Source organism: Anopheles stephensi, chromosome 2, assembly GCF_013141755.1.
Source record: "Anopheles stephensi strain Indian chromosome 2, UCI_ANSTEP_V1.0, whole genome shotgun sequence".
Lineage (NCBI taxonomy): Eukaryota > Metazoa > Arthropoda > Insecta > Diptera > Culicidae > Anopheles > Anopheles stephensi.
In genome coordinates this window covers 17,720,127-17,739,396 of record NC_050202.1, presented here as the reverse complement: position 1 = coordinate 17,739,396, position 19,270 = coordinate 17,720,127, and the positions used below count along the sequence as shown (strand labels likewise).

The 19,270-nt window shown below is 45.3% G+C and overlaps 1 protein-coding gene across 2 annotated transcripts in view; it reads left to right on the top strand.

Annotated features, from left to right (window-relative positions):
* The window catches only part of LOC118507248 (oxidative stress-induced growth inhibitor 2-like), a 38,913-nt gene that overhangs the window by 10,786 nt on the left and 8,857 nt on the right, over positions 1-19,270 (top strand). The window contains exons 1-2 of one of the 2 annotated variants that reach the window (XM_036045531.1): positions 6,297-6,430; positions 16,104-18,091. In XM_036045531.1, the coding sequence (XP_035901424.1) occupies positions 18,022-18,091 (70 nt within the window). In that variant the 5' untranslated portion in view covers positions 6,297-6,430; positions 16,104-18,021. Of the gene's footprint in view, positions 1-6,296; positions 6,431-16,103; positions 18,092-19,270 lie in introns of those variants that run through there. The other variant, XM_036045529.1, reaches the window with a different exon arrangement.

Sequence of the window (19,270 nt, the reverse complement as noted above, 5' to 3'; positions counted from 1 at the left end):
AGGTCCCATTAAAGTGATTTAGGTGACCGTAATCAATCGGTTCCATAATTAATGGCATACCCAGTTTTTGGTACGGAGGGTCTGTTTCGCTTACTTTCATGGCTCGCACATTGAAGATCTTTCATCTTTCCACTCACCTGTGCGTGATCTTGCGCGAATTGCAGTCATCACCGCTCGCCATGGTCGCTCCTTTGATGAAGAGCCCTCCTTTTTTTCTCTGTGGCATGATCTTCCAGACGACTCACGATCACGATTTTTCCTTCGCCACCAAATTAATCATCTTACGTTTGCGCTCTTTGCAGACGAAACAGTGCTGAGAGAGTGTGCAAAACATGGCGCTGCTAATCCGAAAGGAAAACTGATCCTTTTTCCACGCGAACATAGTGTTTGCCGGTTTTATTAATACCCACCGCCGCCACACGGAATTTTCCGTGCCCGGCTGTACGAAAATAACCGGTCCATAAACGAGCAGTTAACGGGAGTATTTGCTCGGTGGGTGGGTAGTTTTCACCATTTTCTGTTTCATGTTTAGGAGAAAGGTAATCACTCTCGCGGAGATAAAGAAGCCGGATTCAACATACTTTTGGGGCGATATAAGCTTAAGATAGGCAACGCAGAAAAACAGATGCGCCGCTCGCGTTCCAGTGACAGGTAGCAATGATGGGGACAGTGGTTTTTGGGTTTTATTTCAACATCAACACGTCGCTGCTGGTGCTGCTTTTGATCCTTCGAAGCATGGTTTGAATTATGAACTGCCCCAGTTGGTCGTCTCTCGCGCATCGGACGGACGACGTGTATTAATTCATGTCTGGACACTGTCCGAAAAGCGATACTAGAAACCCACTTGGTGGAGCGTTCATTCTTGCGGTTCCCTTGGCGACGTTTCGGTTGACCAGATGATGTGAAAGCCACACCGCAGCGGTGATAGTTTATTTTCGTGGCAAAACGAACTTCCACATAAACCATCAACATCGCGTCATCAACGCGTACAAGTAGCGGAATGTCGGTTCCATTTTACGTTTGTCTGCGCCAGGATCAAACACTCGCAAACTCCCACCACAGTCAACCGATCAACGGAAGGTTTGGCGTTGCTCCAAGATGTGTCCCTTCCCATGTGTGTCCTAGCTGTGGCGAGTGTTTTCAGTCTGGCTATAAATCAGGTGTTGACAACTTTTTTTTCCCGCTGATTGCTACCGACCACAACGTTGACCCTCAGCACGAGCGTGCTGATGTTTGTCGATTGATGTTCTTTTTGTTGACTCCGGATCCAAAAGCAAACCGGAACCGCCGGAAGTGTATCAATGTAGGGACGAAGCCCTGTCCACTGTCGCCAAGGGTCAGTGGTGCGCCCACATTAGCAGACACAGGCTAATGGCCATCTGCCAACCGAACCTGACGCGTTAAAGGAAAAATTATACCCACCAACATTAAAGAAGCTGGTGGCATCTTTAATGGAACTAGTTTGGACAGCACGGTACCAGAGCAACGGGGTGCGGCGTCGTCTACGTCAATGAGTTTTTTTTTTCGTATGACTTTTGGGGCTACTAGAGGCAAGCTGGGAAAACACCGCACACGCACATTAGTCATTGGGTGCAGAGTTTGTCAATGAAACTGGTTTTTGTAATTTTTGTTTGGGATACGTACACTTGGATGCATCTGTTTTCACTTACGGCGGTGAGTTTTTTGGGGTTTGTTTACCGACTTGCGTGTAATTTTTGGACCGTTTTACTAGTGGACTTGGTGAGCTGGTGTGGTTCGATTTTTTTGGATCCATGAGGAAGTCTCTTTGCTCTTGATTGGACTTGAAGATTGAAAATCTTCTTTTTTTAAGAGACTTTGGGGGTCTGTTAGACCTCATTTGCCTCTTTTAACTATGAAATCGAATGAACTCTGCTGTTAATGAGATGATGGGTTCTTCGTGTTGATGGTGTCTTGACTAGGTCTATTAGAACGAAAGAAACGTTTTGATCCTTATCTTATTGATTAGAAGGAATGGGTTAAGTCATTCAAGAAATGGCCGTTATATCAGTAATTTTAAATGGCCAGTTAGCCTTTAGTCCTAAGTTACCTAAGGTATTCTTACTATTCCTTCGTGTTGTTATGTGCTTAGTAAAATTATTTTTCCTTATGCTTAGTTTTATCACATCTTCTTACCTTTGGCGATTGTCAGTAACTTCTTAAAGGGGCCGATTCTGACAGCCCTATAGTGTTTCGTGGCTAATAAAATTTACTGAGGATATATCCGAGACTCCGAGGAGGCGTGGTAGACCCAAACTGAGATGGAGTAAGGGCGTTGATGCGTCCGCCAGAACAGCCGGGATAATCGATTGGCAGATGAAAGCGCTGGACCGAAAGCGGTATCGAGGATTGTTGCAGCAGGCCTAGAAAGCGAAGCGGTTGAAGCGCCGGATAAGTAAGTAAGTACTTTACTGCCTGGCGAAGCTTGGTTCTAAGGACCAGAGCAAAGGGCAAGAATATCCTCAACGGTGAAGACTGTCTGTCCTTTATGAGATGGTTATCACTGAACAAAACACGCCACCTATGGCTCCAGACAAAACCGTCCTTGTGAAAATTCCTCAGCAAGAACGGCTGACGGCGCTTGCAAAAATATTAGCCCAAAAGTGGGCGCGTTACCGATCGACTGTTAGTGACATTCTTCAATGGATCCTTCGTTGGTCCTTCGTAAGGACCAACACAAATTTTATTGGGTAAATTTCTATTGGAGGACTGTATCCAACCATTCTATAACTCTGGGAGGTCCAGTGGTCCATGCGATAAGAGCGTCAGTCTTCACACGGCAGAACCGGAGTTCAAATCTCATCCAGACCGCCTCTCCTGATGATCCAGCTGGATGAGCCGCCTCCTGGATTAATTATCCAGCTAAGAGTAAAATCTAGTCACAGGAAGTCAAAAATGGAAGGCCGAGACCTTCCGAGAATATAGAGCCAAAAGAAGAAGATTCTGTTACACGAATACCGAAAAACCACTATTCATCCAGACTCAGAAATAGCTCCTTCCACTTAACCTATTTTTAATGCATGTTTTATGTCTAGCTATCAACAATTTCTGATGAAGACTCCTCGAGGTAGAACAGTTGCATTATTATTTTATATTCTTCGGTTTATTTTTATAACTTAAAGTTTTTACTGTTTCAAGTATCCCAAGCTACCGAAAACTGCATACTTCACGCACTTTTATCTTTTTAGCTCATTCATCCTCTCAGTGCCCTTCCGCGCTAAGCAATCCATCCAAGTGCTATATTCTTCGCCTGACTTCCGACCCTCCGAACGATAACGACGCTACGACTGCATAAACATTAATCTCTGCGGCACGGCCAAACTATTCACGTATTGCATAAGGGCAAACTTTGCCGATTTGCAGTCGGTCGGTCGTAATAGTATAATGCGTCCTAAACACCACTAAAACAACGCAACGCTCAAATTCCCGCTCAACCGCGTTAACCAGCTTATAACTTTAGCCTTTAACCGCGTGCCTTTATGGCACCGTTATGGGGCTTCTTGGTGGCGTAGGTGACTCGTCGCTTCCGAACTCGTTAACATTATGCTGTCAATTTCTTATGCTGAATATCCCCGGTCGCCCTGTGCCGAAATATCCCATCAAAAACCGGCTTCAGAACACACGAAGGTCGCACCGCACCGGCCAGCAGATGCGTGTTTACTTGCACGTACCCGAACATCGATGTGGCCCGGTCACGCCGGGTTTTGCATTACAAAAGCGTGGTTTCGGAAATTGTGAGAACCAGCGAGGTGGAGTGGCTAGTCCCCGGGTGCCACTGATAACAACAACACTGGTTGTGCCGCTACTTCGCGGTTATGGTGATGCGGTCATAATACCGTCGGGACGGAAGCGATCCTTGAAGGTCACGATGCGAATGTACCGTAAACATTCGCCCTCCCTTGTCTTTTACCCACTGCCGCGAGCCGGCTAAGGGCTCTCCGTCAATTTTGGGAAGCGAACCTCGAACCGGCCGTTACTGGTTTTCCGTTGCTCGTGGGGGTAGAGCAGATTGTAAACTGTGGTAGAGTTTGTGTCTGTGTGGAATTGACACTGGCGTCCCGGAAGCACACGGAATAATATTCCTCTGACGAGTAGGTGCCTCTTGGTGTACATCTTCGGTCAGGAAATGGTCAAGGAAGTTATGGATGGAAACAATAACCATCGCGCATGCAGGATGCAACGTCAGTCACGCTCCATGTTCATGCCGGGTGGGAATTTTGAACTCAACCCTGCTGCCAGCAAGAAACCGGAATCCAAACGGGAGAATTGTTCTCCGGGGAACAATCTTTCATCACACTCCGCAGTACCACCATTAAATATCGTCCTATCATCCGCTGCCCTGTTTGTTTACGCCGTGTCGAGTCAAAATTCGATACGTTACGGGATGTGGTGGCCTCTCGGGATGGTAAACATTTATGCTGACCTTTTAACGAAAGATTCACGCTCCCATTAGGGCGTGAGCCCGGGATTGGTGCGAGTTGACCTTTTGCTCGCCGTGTTATGGCGATTCTCTGCTTCGATCGATGCTTTATGGGTTCCGGGTCAAGTGCATATACATCCCGTTTCTGGAATCGTTACGAAATTTCCCATTGACCTAGATTATGGTTCGACAATGTATTGCTCGTCCACTATTTTCCACCTGCAGCAGATCCAGAAGTGCTCTCGGTGTAGAGCATCGATAGTTGGCCCGAATGTTGATGCAATAAATTTTCTTTCAAAGCGAGCGATTTCGAAACGGATTTGCTCCAGCGGGTGTTATACACTGCGTACAGCTTCTATAGAAGCAAGTTTTGCTTGGTGAGAAAATTGATGTGGAAAAGTTACTGCTGTCCTATTTTTTTTTTGAGACTCTCGCTTGTAATTTGTGTGTTTAAATTACTGAAGTTATAAAGGTTACCGAATCAAAATTTACCGAAAAGGTTAGGCCATAAAGAGATTATTCGGCTAAAGTCGGAATAGAGATCCCACTTTTCGCAATTGCGATACCTAAAATTAAGGTAAAAATAGTCAAAAATGTGAAAAATGGTTGTCACAATACATTATTATAATATTAAATAATAAATCAATAAATAATAAAAGTAAAAAGTCTGAAAAAGATACCCCTTTTGGGTAACTCAGCAGCGAAAAGCGAATGCTCGTGAGTGGAAGGTCTCTATTCAGATTTTAGTCGATTATTCATTTTTCCTTGGCACTTCAACCTACTGAGATCTTGGCATGCCATTTCTGGCTTTTCTATGACTTGATTTTACTTGTAGCAACGAAGATGGCCCAACGTACGGGGTGGCGATCAGGATGGAATCTAAGGCAGACAAGGATTACCGAAAGCTAAATAAAGCTAAATAAATATTGGGATGGCCAGTTTGACCCTCGTAGCTGTATCGATTAGATAACTTATTAAGATGTCAAGGACACGAATGTGGTTGAAGTCAAAATATACGGGGATAACCGTCGTAGAATCTCTTTTCAAGCAATAGTTGGCACTAAGAGAAACTAAGTTTTTTTTTATTTAACCCAAATTTTAGTACTTAGTAATTTAAAATTTTAACTTCAAAGGAATGTTACAGATGTCTCTTTTAATTCTGTATTACACCGTTTTAAACAAGCTCTCTCGAAGTGATATCCCATAAGCACTCTAAAAATTCGAGTGGCTCTATAGAAATTGGACGCAGTGTATGCGGCACCATTTCGTGCACTCCCAGTCTAGTGGTCACGTTTAGTAGGATGCTGTCTAGAGCATTAGGCTAATGGATGTGGATTTAGCTGTGGGAGATGTGTTCTTACCCCCCCCCCCCCCCCCCCCACCCTTCAAGTGCTCCAGTGACACAGAATATCTGGAAAACTAGATTCCATATCAGATTCGATCCATATAGAGATCTCTAGATTGAATATGTTTTAGTTTCCATTTCCTTATTTAACAACGAAGAACTCGTTTCCTTCACATCGTTGTTTACATTTTCTTCCAATACATTTCCTTTTCATGTCACACCTTACGCGCCTCACTTCCCCCCCCCCGGTTAGTGTCCATCGCGTGGAAGAAAAAGAAGTCGGTTATTTTACAAATGTTTTTGCTGTGACCGATGATGACACGAACCGTACGGCCTGTTCTGCAGCCGTAAGCGCGTTAAACTAAGGGAAACATGAAAAAAAAAGCGCGCACACCCTTCTTCGACAACTTGTGTCTACCGTGTTGTGCCGTAGTACCAGTCATTTGTCGAACGTCGTTTAAGTCTGACGTTTTGCAGCAGTAGCGGCGCGCAGTGTGCTAGTAACGTTTAGGGTTGAATAGTCGTCGAGTACCCGAAGGGAAAGCAGATTTTCCACGTAAAGCAAGTGAAACGTGACCTTGCGTGTGTGTATGGGCATTGTGGAGGTAGGAGTAATCGGTGTCTCGATAATTTGAACAAACTATGCTGTGAGTACTTCCGTGTTAAACATGTTAAAGTCATTACCTTGTGCAGCGGAATGAACTTCATCACAAACAGTAGGTTGCTGGTCCTCTAGAATTCCCCACCCCAACAAGACACACACGTCCATGGCAAAAGGTCGGCAAAGGTTGTCCACGAAAACAGTTGCTTAGGTCCGCACATTATTTCAAAATATTTTTAAATAGCAACAGCAATAAACCGAACGACAGAGCAGCGCGCGTTCAAGTGGCGGTTACCTACCCGACCCGACGAGTCCGGCTCCCAGGTACATTCCGATAGAGAAACGTGCCATATACCATACACGTTCACGACCGTAGGTCGAAATTCTACGTTGGAGAAACGTTAGATCTTCGACGTGCGGTACCACTTCTCCAACGTTACCTTGCGAGACAAGCCGGCGTTAGGGGACTTCTCTTCTCTTGTCGGGTGACAGGCACACTTGGAACCAAACGAAATAGACCCAACTTTGCTTTGGTTCTTGAGAAGCAATCTCGGCTTCTGCTAGCAAACCCCAAAAAACAACGCGCGCGGTGTGGGTGTGCGTGTACCGTTCGCAGTGTCCTCGGGCGAAAGTATTTCTGGAAATTCAACAAGTGTGAACAGTAGTGGGAAGCGTTGCGCTTTTGTCGTTTGTGTTTCAATTTTCGGGGGGGGGGGGGGGGGGGGGGGGTGTTTTAGGTTTATCTTTGAACCGGTGTGGCAGTGGCAAGATTCACGGCAACATCGTGAGTCACACGTCACAGCATCTGGTGGACGGAAGAAGCGCCACCGAGATGACTAGGTAGGGAGTGTTGGTTTGGTTCTTTGCTAACTTTTCGATCATCACGAACAAATCGGGGTTTGGCGCTTGGTGTGTGGCAGTTATATAGGAAATTGGAGGGTGGTCGGTCGGTCAGCTTGACTCACTGTTTATTGTTTGCTGGGGATCTCTTTTGCACGCTCAATCGATATGAGTGACCTTTTAAAAATTTGTGTGTGTGTCTCTAGATGTGAGGAGTGCTTCAGAACGAAAATAGTTGCGGTTAAATAGGTGTCACTGACAGGGTAGAGGGTAGTTGAGTTTCTATGTGATTCCTTAATCAGATTTATTTACTTAGAAGCTGAAACCGGCTAGCACCGGTTATCTCACCTCACCTCATGTATCTCAGGCTTAAGGGACTTCTACACACAGGAAAGACTTTATGTTAATTTGAACGTAATATAATTATCCGTCGCTACAACCGCTTCGCAATCTTGGCCTGCTGCGACAATCCTCGATACCGCTCACGGTCTAACGCTCTCGTTTGCCAATCCATTATCCCGGCCGTTCTGGCGGACGCATCAACACCATCACTCCATCACAGTATGGGCCTACCATGCCTCCTTTGTCCGGTCCGGTATCATTCTCATTACATGACTAGACCACCGTGGCGAGTGTTATGCGCAACACGATGGTGAGCTCCATCGTACAGCTCGTAAAGCTCGTCATTGTAGTGACTTCTCCATTGTCCTTCCACACACATTAAGTCTAGTGTGCCTAGTCTCTAGTGTCTAGTCTAGTGTGTAGTAGTGTGTGTTCTAGTGAGCCAGAAATGGCAGGCATGACCTAAGAGTTCGTTAGGCCAAGAAGAGAGAGAGAAGTACCTTACCTAAATCCTTATACTTCATGGTGAAGCATTCTGTTTGTATTCATTTAAAATCTACTACATTTTTTAATCCAAATGTATGGGGCTTTCTGAGCATATCTTGTGGATAGCATAGTCGGTAAGATAGTACTTCAACAACACTTCCAGTCTGGGTTAATATGATGTCTAGATGGTGTACTCTTATGATAAGATGATCGAGCTCATCTCATGATCACGATCATGACTGACTGCTCGGCTATGGATAATTGAAGATCAGAAATAAACAATCAATGAGGCGTGCAGGTTAATATCGATAATGCTTGAAGAGTGTGAAAACTACAGAGCATACCCAGATATTCAACACATCTTCCATGTCTAGGTCTATGAAATCAAGTCTTTGCTGAATATCTCATAATTTCTGCACCTTGCCTTACATTATTCTCGTGCACAGAAGAGAAGGAAGAAGAAACGCCTTTCTTGACCCGGGCATGGTTCAATTTGTTTCCCCCTCCCAGAGCAACCAGCAGACAGGAAAGGATCGTGGCTGATCAAAATCGGTCACTGAAGACCAGTAAAAGCCACGCCACAACAGAATGAATAATAATCATATACTGCATCGTAAACTGCCTTGAAGAAATGTGCAAAACTCAAATCACTCACTCATCAAAACCGGTCCCGGCATTTTTATACGCGATGGGGAGGCAAACGTAGAAAAAAAAGGGAACAACCCCGAACCTGGTCATTCTCAGTCGGCTTAAAAAAAGGCTCCATCAACCATGATTTCAACCGGTTCACCTTCATACCCACCACTCTCAACATCTTCAGGCGAGGTCTGCGGAACGATGAGAAGGCATATTTGTTTGATCGTTTCCCTTCGTTACGTCGATCGTTGGGGATCTCCCAGGCGCAGCTTCAAGGTCTGTTGCTCTTATTGCAAACACTACCAGTATTCGCGGTCTGGGTCCTCTGGTACAATGACTTTGCAGAATCTTTTGCAGCTCCCTTCCCTGCACGGATACGCTACTACGCTAAGCGGGCGGTGTGTGTAGTGCCATTTTTGGGAGGAGGGTTAATGAAGAACCGGTGGAAGGAATTGGAGAAAAACTCGTTTCGTTTCTGGCCGGCACCACCATCAGCTTCGGAAAGCTGGTTTTTATCGTTGTTTCTCCAACTTTCGACCCGCTTCGATCGACTCGCGGGAAGTTTAATTTGAATAATTCGACCGGCGAAAGTTTTTTTTTTTTGCTGCCTTTGTCGGTGTCGCTGCTTATCTTCGCTCCAAGCGTAATCTATCTCACTTTAACCCGGTCGGAAATGCTAACGTACCAACCATGGCAGCAGCAGCCAGACCAGCGCTGACAATATGTCTCGGTTGACTTCCTTGCTATCTTAAAAAAAATGTAAGTCGTTTGGTTCCGATTTGTTGTTCCTCCTCCTTTTTTGTGGCTGTTGCTAACTACTAAATTTGTGTGTGCCTAAACCGGTTGCATAGAATGAACGGGAAGGATTTTTGTACGGGGCCTGGGATGACTAACTTTATCTTTCGAAACGAGAGAAGAACAAAAAAACAAGCAACGAAGGCATAAGGTCGCCATTTGTTGTACCGGGTGAGAATAAGAAAAACGTGATTTGTGGAGCACGTGGCCGGTGAATGCACGATGATGAGATGCGGTTTAAGGCGTCTCCAATATGGAGATTACGGAGGCTCGGAAAGTAGAATTTGCATGCAAATCGAACCCGTTTTTACAACAGCCCGCCCGGTGGGAATTGTACGGGGAGGTGAACTGCGGTTTCGTAAGATTCGATGTTTTGGCATGGTTGACTCATCATATTTCGGTGCTTTGGTAGGTTTGACGTTTGACCGCAGTTATATTAGGGGATTTGGGACATTTCAAACAGGTGAATAGATAACTAAACTTAATTTGAAGCATTGAATCCTACAGCCTAGACTACTTTACGTTCCAGGTCTCTATTAGTTGAACTTATGTCAACTCTAAGTTATTCTTGCCAATATTACTCCTATACCTGGAGAAAAAATATTGTATATGATATGCCAAGTAAAAATCTAGGATAGTACATTTCCAGGATTTAAAACTCCGTACTGATGTGATCAGGATCAAAAATAAATTCTTTGTACTTTTGATCTGCGATTTAAAGGCTTTTAGTTTCGTGAGAGTTTCTTCGAAATTTTTGCCTTGCTTTGTGCGTCATCTATTCGAGCTCTTAACAGGAGTGCTAATTTGATACGGAATCCATTCTACTTACTAACTTTTTTTTTCTTGGCACTACAACCTCGAGAGGTCGCGGCCTGCCATTTCTGGCACTCTGTGACTTGATTCTACCCGTAGCAAAGTAGTCAGCTCTGCGTACGGCGAGGCGGTCTCTGGATGGGATTTGAACCCCGGTCCTGCCATGTGAAGACCGGCGCCGATATCGCCTCGGCCACCGGACCGCCCCCCGGACTGGACTTACTAACTTATCCGGCGCTATAACCGCTTCGCGGTCTTGGCCTGCTGCAACAATCCTCGATACCGCTCACGGTCCAGCGCCTTTGCCTGCCAACCGATAATACTGGCCGTTCTGGCGGACGCTTCAACGCCATCACTTCATCTCAGTTTTAGCCTACCACGTCTCCTTTGTCCGTGTGGACGGCTTAAGAGGACTTTACGGGTTGGGTCGTCCGGTATCATTTTCATGATGTGACCACCGGAACTTAGCGAGTATAATTCGCTGCACGATGGTGAGATCATCGTATAGCTCGCCATTGTAGTGGCTCCTCCATTGACCTTACACACATACGGGTCCAAACATCCTTCTGAGCATACAGAATCCATACTGCTGCTCCAATTATTATACCCTGCATCTTACGGTCCATTTCTGGATGACTCGTCATTATTTGCGTTCTAGATCTCTGTGAACGATGATTTGGTCCTCCCTCTTACAATCAATTTCTGAAGGATTCGCTTTTCTTTGCGTTCTAGATCTCTGCTAATGAAAGTCCATTTCAAGAGAATTCGAAGAGAATTAATTCTTCTAATATGATTTGTCAACTTCTATTGACTTTTGTTGTTATTAGCAGGAGATGACTTGTTCTCATCCGCTCACTTTAAAATTAAAGCCGTAGCTCCACATCCACCCTGATGGTCATGTTGTTTCATCCAAAATGTTTACTATTGTGTGCCTCCGCATCACGCCGCTTTTCTATTTGCCTGTCATCATCATCATCATCATCATAGTCGTGGCTGCCGCCCGGATCGCCGCAACCACAAGAGCGGAACGAACCCGTTTATGCTTGTCCTTGTTGGCGCTGTTGAATCATCTTTCCACACCGTCGTCTAGTGAACCGCCTGCAAACGTGCGAAATACTTGAACGAAGTGCTAGACATTTGAGGTCGAGCCGCACGTATGACGTAAAAGCGAGCAAGTGCACTTGAACGATGCGGGAACGAATGCATTCGTTCCGGCGCAGGATATGTACTCTTGGGTTGGAATATCGGATACGATCGAAACGTCCCCCTGCAGTTGGTCGGTTGATGTGGCACGAGCAATAGCTGGCTACTCGCGTGTCACGGGTGCTCTTTTACCTGCCAAGATTAGCCTGTTTGTGTGTATGTTTGTAGGGTAGAGGCCGTGAAGATGAGATCGGTACAGTAGGCTTTCCAATTAAAATCGCAGTCCGCTACAAAAGCGGTTCCACCGAGGGAATGAGGAAACTAATTAAATGCAGAACTGCTACTGTACTGTGGCTTTCGCTTAGATTTGTAGCATACCGAAGAGATGGTGGAACACGTAGAGAAAATCGTGAGGGCGATTGCTGACATTAAACGATTGCCGTCCTTGAGTAGAAGCGTGCTAGACATAATAGGCTCGATGTATTTGTTTCCTCGTTGTAGTTGACTAGGCACCTGGGTTTAATGCCTGAAGTTGAACAATATAGCTTCAATGATCTTTTTTTGAGGACTTCCAACTGTCTTCGCTATTTTAAAGGACAGCAAGTAATATTTTTATCACTTCAAACCCGAAATATACTCTCTGCTTGATCACCTCACTTTCGATCGTGTTGTACAATGTTCAAACACAATATTTATATTCCTGAACAAAACCCTCACTCACACCTCGCTTTACACCAGTCTAAAGGGCCAAGGGCGCACAGCTGTCGGGTGGTTGTTGTGTCGCGTAACAAATTTTAATCACATTCTGAGTTCTGTCCCCATCGCCCCTACGGCGGGGTCTTCTCTGCCTCGATTATCTACGTCCCAATGCGCGGGCTTTCCATCGGGGACGTCCATTAGTCACGCTATCACGGTACGGGTCGGGGTTTTGCCTAGTCACGTTCTAGCCACTATTATTGCATTGACTAGTTTGTTCCACTGCACCTTCGGATGCATTCGTGGCCGTCCTCTACACCCTCGGACATCAGTGCCTAACAGCAATCAATTGTCATTTGCCGATTCCGACCTTATACCTCCTCCATTTGCCTCTCCATAAGGCACCTTGATAGATGTTTGATAGCTTGCGCTATCGTCTATTAAATCTTTCGTTTCCGCATGGATACCGCGAACATTATGGATAGGGCGAAATACGAAACGAGAAGGTGGCTGGCGGCATATTAGTCTTCCCCACCACTCTGTACCCAGTTTTGCACATTCGATTGTTCTCCGCCAGGTTGCCCGCCTCTTCTGCCCGTTTGTGGTTCTATGATAAATTACCCTGCTTCAAAGAAGATTTATGAAAGACGAAGTCGAGGTGCAATGGCCGGTAAGCGCAAATACACACAAAAAAAATAACACCCCACAACATAAATGGTTTCAAGGGCATAATAGAAGTACGAACGCGCGTTCGGGTTTTTGAAACCAATTGATGCTGCCAACCGGTGACAGACGGTGCGGTATGCGTGTACAACGTGCCAGCTAAGCATGGTAATGATGCGAGCCCCATCGTATTGTGGGTTTGATTGTGGTTCTACGCTGGGCCGGCACCGACCAATCGACCGTTGCCACTAATGTGTGTAGGTCACGGGGCACGTAAAAATGCAAACCACCACCACCTGCCCCAACAGCGGCAACGATGCAATTTGGGTCGGCTTGCAGCGGTCAGTCTAGGACGGTTTCATCGAGTTTAACGAGAGTTCAATGTGCACGCTGAACGGCCGTAAGCTAACAGGCCGGACCTGAACGAGCTAGACGGTGCATGTTAAAGCATGGTTTGTGTTTTACATTCTCTTACACATTTGTTCTTGTTTTGGGTGCCGGAATCAGTCGATTACCCGAATGTGTGTTGTGCGGTGATTATAAGAAGATTGATGGTACTTTCCAGAATGAATCCCGCGTGCATGCAGTGATAACGGGTGTGTGACATTGGGATGAGAGAGGCAGCTAGCAATTTGCTAGGAATGTACGACTAAAAATTTCACTGCATGTGCCAATATTAGTTTAAATTTTTTTATCATTCAGCTCAACTCGTTTGGTTTTTCTGTTGGGTATTTCCGTGAAAAATGTTTTGCCCTTTCTGAGTAGAGCAAAAATCTCATTGGATTATTCAACTCACATGTTTTTGAATCATATACAGGACCTTTTGAATTACTCGGGGGACTATTTCAACTAGATATGGGAATATTGCATTTTAGTTGTGAAGAGTTGCAACCATACAATGGAATATTGCATTCAACTGGGGGAAATTTTCAAACCGGTTGTGTTCCATTCTATGTATTTGTTTAATGCATATATTTCGTATTAAAACAATTCGAAAAAAATATTTACCCTTGCCCATTAGTTGCTTAAATGGAAGGAAAAAAAAGTTTATGTAAAAGTCAATTTAAACTAAAAAAAACCCCTTTGGGAATTTCGGCTCACCAGCATTGTTTGCTGATAACATACAAAAACAAAAGCATCAAATCTAAATGGCAAACAACATTAATTGCTTCGGACGGCTCTTATCAACATCGTGGGGGACCTAAGGAAAAGGTTAAGATTATGTTAAGGACATACAAAAAAATCAACAAAAGCATTACTCAACATGCGAAACATAATAATCTGTTTATGTTTTTCAAGCGGCATAATATTATCAACTTAAAAATGAGACTGTTTGGAATATTATAACTTTTATTTAAAAAAATAAATCAATTTCGATTTTAGTATAGCACGTTATTCCAGGTAGAGTAAATTCCAGGTAGAGAGCATGGACAAGATAAAGTAAAAATCCCTGTCCATGTATTATGAATGAAATCCACTTGTAAATTTCCCTAAAAGAAGGAATTTCATTTTATTTCCTGGAATAGCATTACTGAATGCGTACCCTTATCAACCGTATTTTTTTGCGCTTTATGTTTGCACTCTTTTTGCTTTCTTGTCAGATAATAAACAATAAAAAAAAAACTCACACACCAACACAACATCTTCGTCCGACCGAACCGAGTTCCTCCGAAACCTCCTAAAACCCAAGATTAGGTAATGCCATGCTGCTCAAGATTAATTGAAAGTAAGTAACAACCGAAAGCGCAAGATTTGAACACTCGTGGGGGGGCCAGCACCATAATTGATAATGCAATCTGCTATTAGCAACAAAGCATATTGGCAATGTGTTGTTGCAGTGCTGCGTTTTCGGGCTTTTCTTTCAAAGGTCGAACCCCATGATTGTGGGCAGACTGATGCTATAAGGTGACCTCGACCTAGAGATTGTTTCGCGATGCCAACATCTAATGCCCGTTGGTCCATGGTTCTGGACGCCGGGGTTTGACTGTAGTGTGGGTGCGCGTTACTTTTAAATGGGTCAATCGGGGACCGTACCACCGAAGCGGATGTGTGTTTGAGAATGCATCCGCAAAGTACTAGACAAACATTGCGTTTAGAGCAGAGTGGTTTTAATTGTTACAAGACCCATTGAAGTACTGCTGGGGTTCCGTTGGCTGTCTGGCTGGCGCAAATAGCTACGTTCCATATCAATTTTCTTGTAACTGGTTCTGCTGGGTTCGGTTTCGATTATCGTCAATATCGGCGAATGAGTCTGGCTCATTGATAGCACACCTCAACCAGTCCCAACGTCACATTAGCGTTGATGAGTTTTATTTGAGTCTGCATTACCTGGCCGTCACATTGTTGTACCGTTCATCGATTACTTTTTATTGACATCATCGCTACCCATGCTTGCAGGGTGTAAGCTATCCGCAGTAAGTGTTCTTAGGGGATCATAAATAAATAACTCCCACAGTCCGATAACAATCGTCCGGTGGCCGCCATTTGATTGATGTTTGTATTTGGCCGTTCCTCCACTAAGAATTAATTGTAAATATAAGCCAAATTGTATCGATTTCAATATCGCTTGGTGTGTGCTCTTTCACGCCCCACAACGCCCTCATCCGATCGATCGTGTGTGCAAGTGTTTGTCACCCTGTCGAACTGCAATGAATTGCAGATTCTGCGGCATCACGACACCATTGCGCTAACGGACGAGATTGTCGTCATCTCCGTTTAGAAGTGCAACGGAACAGCGGACATCCATAAATAGTACCCCGTCACCCTGTAGAACTGTCGGCGTATAAACATAAAACCCCACATCAGTACTATCAACCGATGAACGGTTTTTGTTCCCTTTTTTTGCCCCGTCGATTCGCGATCACTTTGAAGGCAATGAACCGGTATTGGCATCGTTCGGTGTCTGAGGACTGACACCCGGGGGCAAAAGCGAAAAGAGGACGAGATCGCGTTAACTTAATCGTAATGTGATCGTAACTGGGGGTTGCTTGCATTGCGGCGGGTATGCTCTCCAATACAGCAGCCAACGTGTTAATTGATTTCGATCGTGCCACGAGGTTAAAACAAGATGAAGTATTTAGTAATTAAATCGGTTGTGTTGCTAGAGGGAGTGAGTTTACGGCGTAGCAACAAATAATCTACACTGTTTTATACAGAATTTCTTAAATCCTTCATTCGCTTGGTAAACATTTCTCGCAACCACATTATCCGGGATTAAGATTGCTTTCAAATAGATAAAACCTATCGCCCTTATCCTCCTCAGCCTTTCAACTAATTAAAACTCTTTCCCATTTCCCGCTTTGTAGACGCAGCCTAAGAATCTCAGGACGCGGCAATAGTAAACCCGCCGCAGCATAATCCCCCGGACGAACGACAAACTCAGCCCAGCCAAAAAGTTCCGGGCGACGAGCTAATCATGACGTCATAGCAGGTGAACCGATTCCAATCAGCACGTTCTTCGCCCAGCACTGGTGGGGGAGTGTGTACACGCAGTTTTAAAAATTAGGACATCGTGTACGTCATCAATCGATGGTCCATATTCAAGTCGACCGAGTGCCACCAAAAAAAAAACACGAAACTGCAAATGCATGCCCAGGACAGCAAACGGGGCTGCTCTGTTGTGCCAAAAAGTGTTTGGTGAATGAGAAAACCCAAGGGTCCGTTGAGGTAGTTTCCGTCACAATGTGCCGAACCGCAGCGGTTGTAATGATATTAATTAATAGTTGCGGTTGGCAGTGATCATCCCTCTGGTAGCAGCAGCAGCAGCAGCATCATGATTGGTGATGATGATGAGCATGTGCTGCAGCGGCCTCGTGTACGCAAGCCGGCCAACTTGGCGCGCTAAATCGTAAAAACCGAAGTCGAACGGTATCGCGAGAGCATCGCTCCAACCCGAAGTGTCACGATTGTGGATAGCAGCAAGGACCGGTGGTCAATTCGAACTACTTCCGAGAGATAGAGAGTGCGACGGGACCACCCTTTACGGCGTGTTTCTTACGACGACGATAGGAGAGCCAGCAAGTGTTGGGATTTTTTGTAGCACATTAGCAGCAGCAGCCCCAACAGCCCCACCAGAGAGTGAGAGAGCGTACTGCTATCCGACGCCGGGTCCCAGGGTAAATCAACATCCCCTATAACACCCGGGCAAAAGGGAGGATTTATGTGCTGCTCACCACACCGAGCACAGTGTGAATGAAATCGCGGGAAAACCGAAGCACCCAACACACCCCAACACACACACACACAAGTACGATACGCATCGACCGCGCGCGGTTCCACGGTGCACAACACAATCGCGAATAAAATTACCGAACGCCGTGCGGTGCTCCATCAGTACGTATTCGGTCGCGACTCGGTCCGCAGCGCCACAGATCCATTCAAAGATTGCCCGGAGAGAGGGTTTTCGGTCGAGTAGCAGCACTGTCTATATTGCTTCGCTCACCACAGTTTGCTCGGAGGCAGCACCGCGATAAAGGGACCGTCCACCGTCCGCAGTTCTCCACGGACGACACATCAGTACGACTTGGGCTAGCGTAGCGATAAGTAAGGGCGACCAACCAACAGTAGTGTGTCCCTTGAAACTAATCGCGGGCAAAAGAAAAGAAATTGCTCCGATCGCAACAAACTACAGCTACGAGCCGAATTTGCGAGCAAGATACTTCGATCGTGCAATATTCGCGGTCGCTTGTTACACGAGAACGTGGTTTGTAAGATTATTCGAGAAGCGGCACATCAAGTGGTAGCGGTTTTGAGCGGAATTGCTACGATTAGCTGGCCGGTGAAACTGTTACATACCGTCGTGAAGGGGGAGCAGTACTCACAGATCAGTGTAGCAAATTAGAGTGCAATTAGTGAAGTCGTGACGTGAAGTTGGCATACTCGGAAGCGGTTAAGAGAGAGAGCGAAGATACACATAAGCAGTGCTGTGTACGTGTGTTTGCAGGTGTTCCGCCGCGACACGGTTGTAGCTTTTCTTTCTACCACGCGGTTTCGAATGCGTGATTACTAATCGCACAACAACTGCCCGATCAAAGCAATCTACTACTGCAAGAGCGCGCGTGGTGTGTGTTGGCGCTCTATCGTAGTTGGCTGTTTAGTGTGTTCAAAAGCAACAACAACAAAAATCGTTGCCCTACCAGACGAGACCGGTGCGGGTTCGTTTGGAAGATCGGCGTTTAGGTGTTTGTTAAGTGGAGCGGAAAATCGGTTATACAAAATCACAAAATGAAGGATATCTACAGTAAGGGAAATCTGCTGCACAAGGACGCCATCTACAAGGATGTGGTCATTATTGGTAAGTAGTGTGCTTCTAGAAGCCGTAGTAGGCGAGTGAGTGACAGGAAGAGTTTGTTGTTAAATTTTACGACCGGATGTCAAACGATCAGCTCCAATCGATACGAACCGTGCGGTGATCGGCGATTTTACAGTGCGTTCGGTGAAGTGAGTTACAAACTGTGACGAAATAAGTTTATTTAGACCATCTCTTCAGGTTGTATTGATTGTGCAAACGTTTTGTGTGGGATGTCTGGTTTTTTTTTTCTTACTCATCCCCATCCTGGACACTGGGCAGACAACGTCGCGGAACCTTTTATGCCATGTCATGTTCGATCAATATTAGTTCATTAAATATTACTGGATCATTTAATGATTGTATGCGGCGTAGGTGAATACGCGAACATTCTCCACCCAAAGCGTGTTAACTATTAGTGCTCGGTACTTAGATTGTGTTTTATCTTAGACACTAGTTTTTGGTTGGTTTGCCTTTGAATGAGCCACAGATCCATCAGTCTGATTGCAAGCGGCGCAAATGGAAAAGTTTCGGACTGATAAGCTCAAGATTCTGATAAGCTCAAGATTAGAACCATTGCCAGGAAGTGTTTTAACCACAATGTACATGACACATGGACTCTGAACATAGGGTCCTCAGGGAATGTCTTCCGTACCACAGTACCACCGAGAGCGATCGTGTTGTTTGCAACAACATCTGTCAAAGTCCTATGATGAGGGAGCGAAGGGATGGTATCACTTCTTGTGGGTGAGCTTCACGCTAATCAGCTGCGGCAGGATTATTTTGCAGTCCCTGTTTTCTTTAATCAGACATAGTAAGTACAAAGTTTAGCGTCCATTGCGCAATAAAGCGGAATCTGGATTTACTGTCACGGTCTGAAGTACCTGAAGTTCAATGGAACGATGGCGCACCACTAACAGCAGCAGTAGTAGGAGTAATCGTATGAAAGGTTTTATTAACACATCAGATTGTGCTCGTCCCGATGCATCAATGCCGCTCGTTAACGATCACGGTGCTTATCATCGTTTATGAGTGTTTGATTGTTAATAAAGACACCACTCAGCATGGCCATGTTTTGTAAATCAAATCATCTGTACAAGCTATACAATCCTGCTGCTGCCTGAGTTTGATCTTGTCTGGTTACAAGATTTACGATCGGAACTGAGCGTCCTCATCCGACGTTTG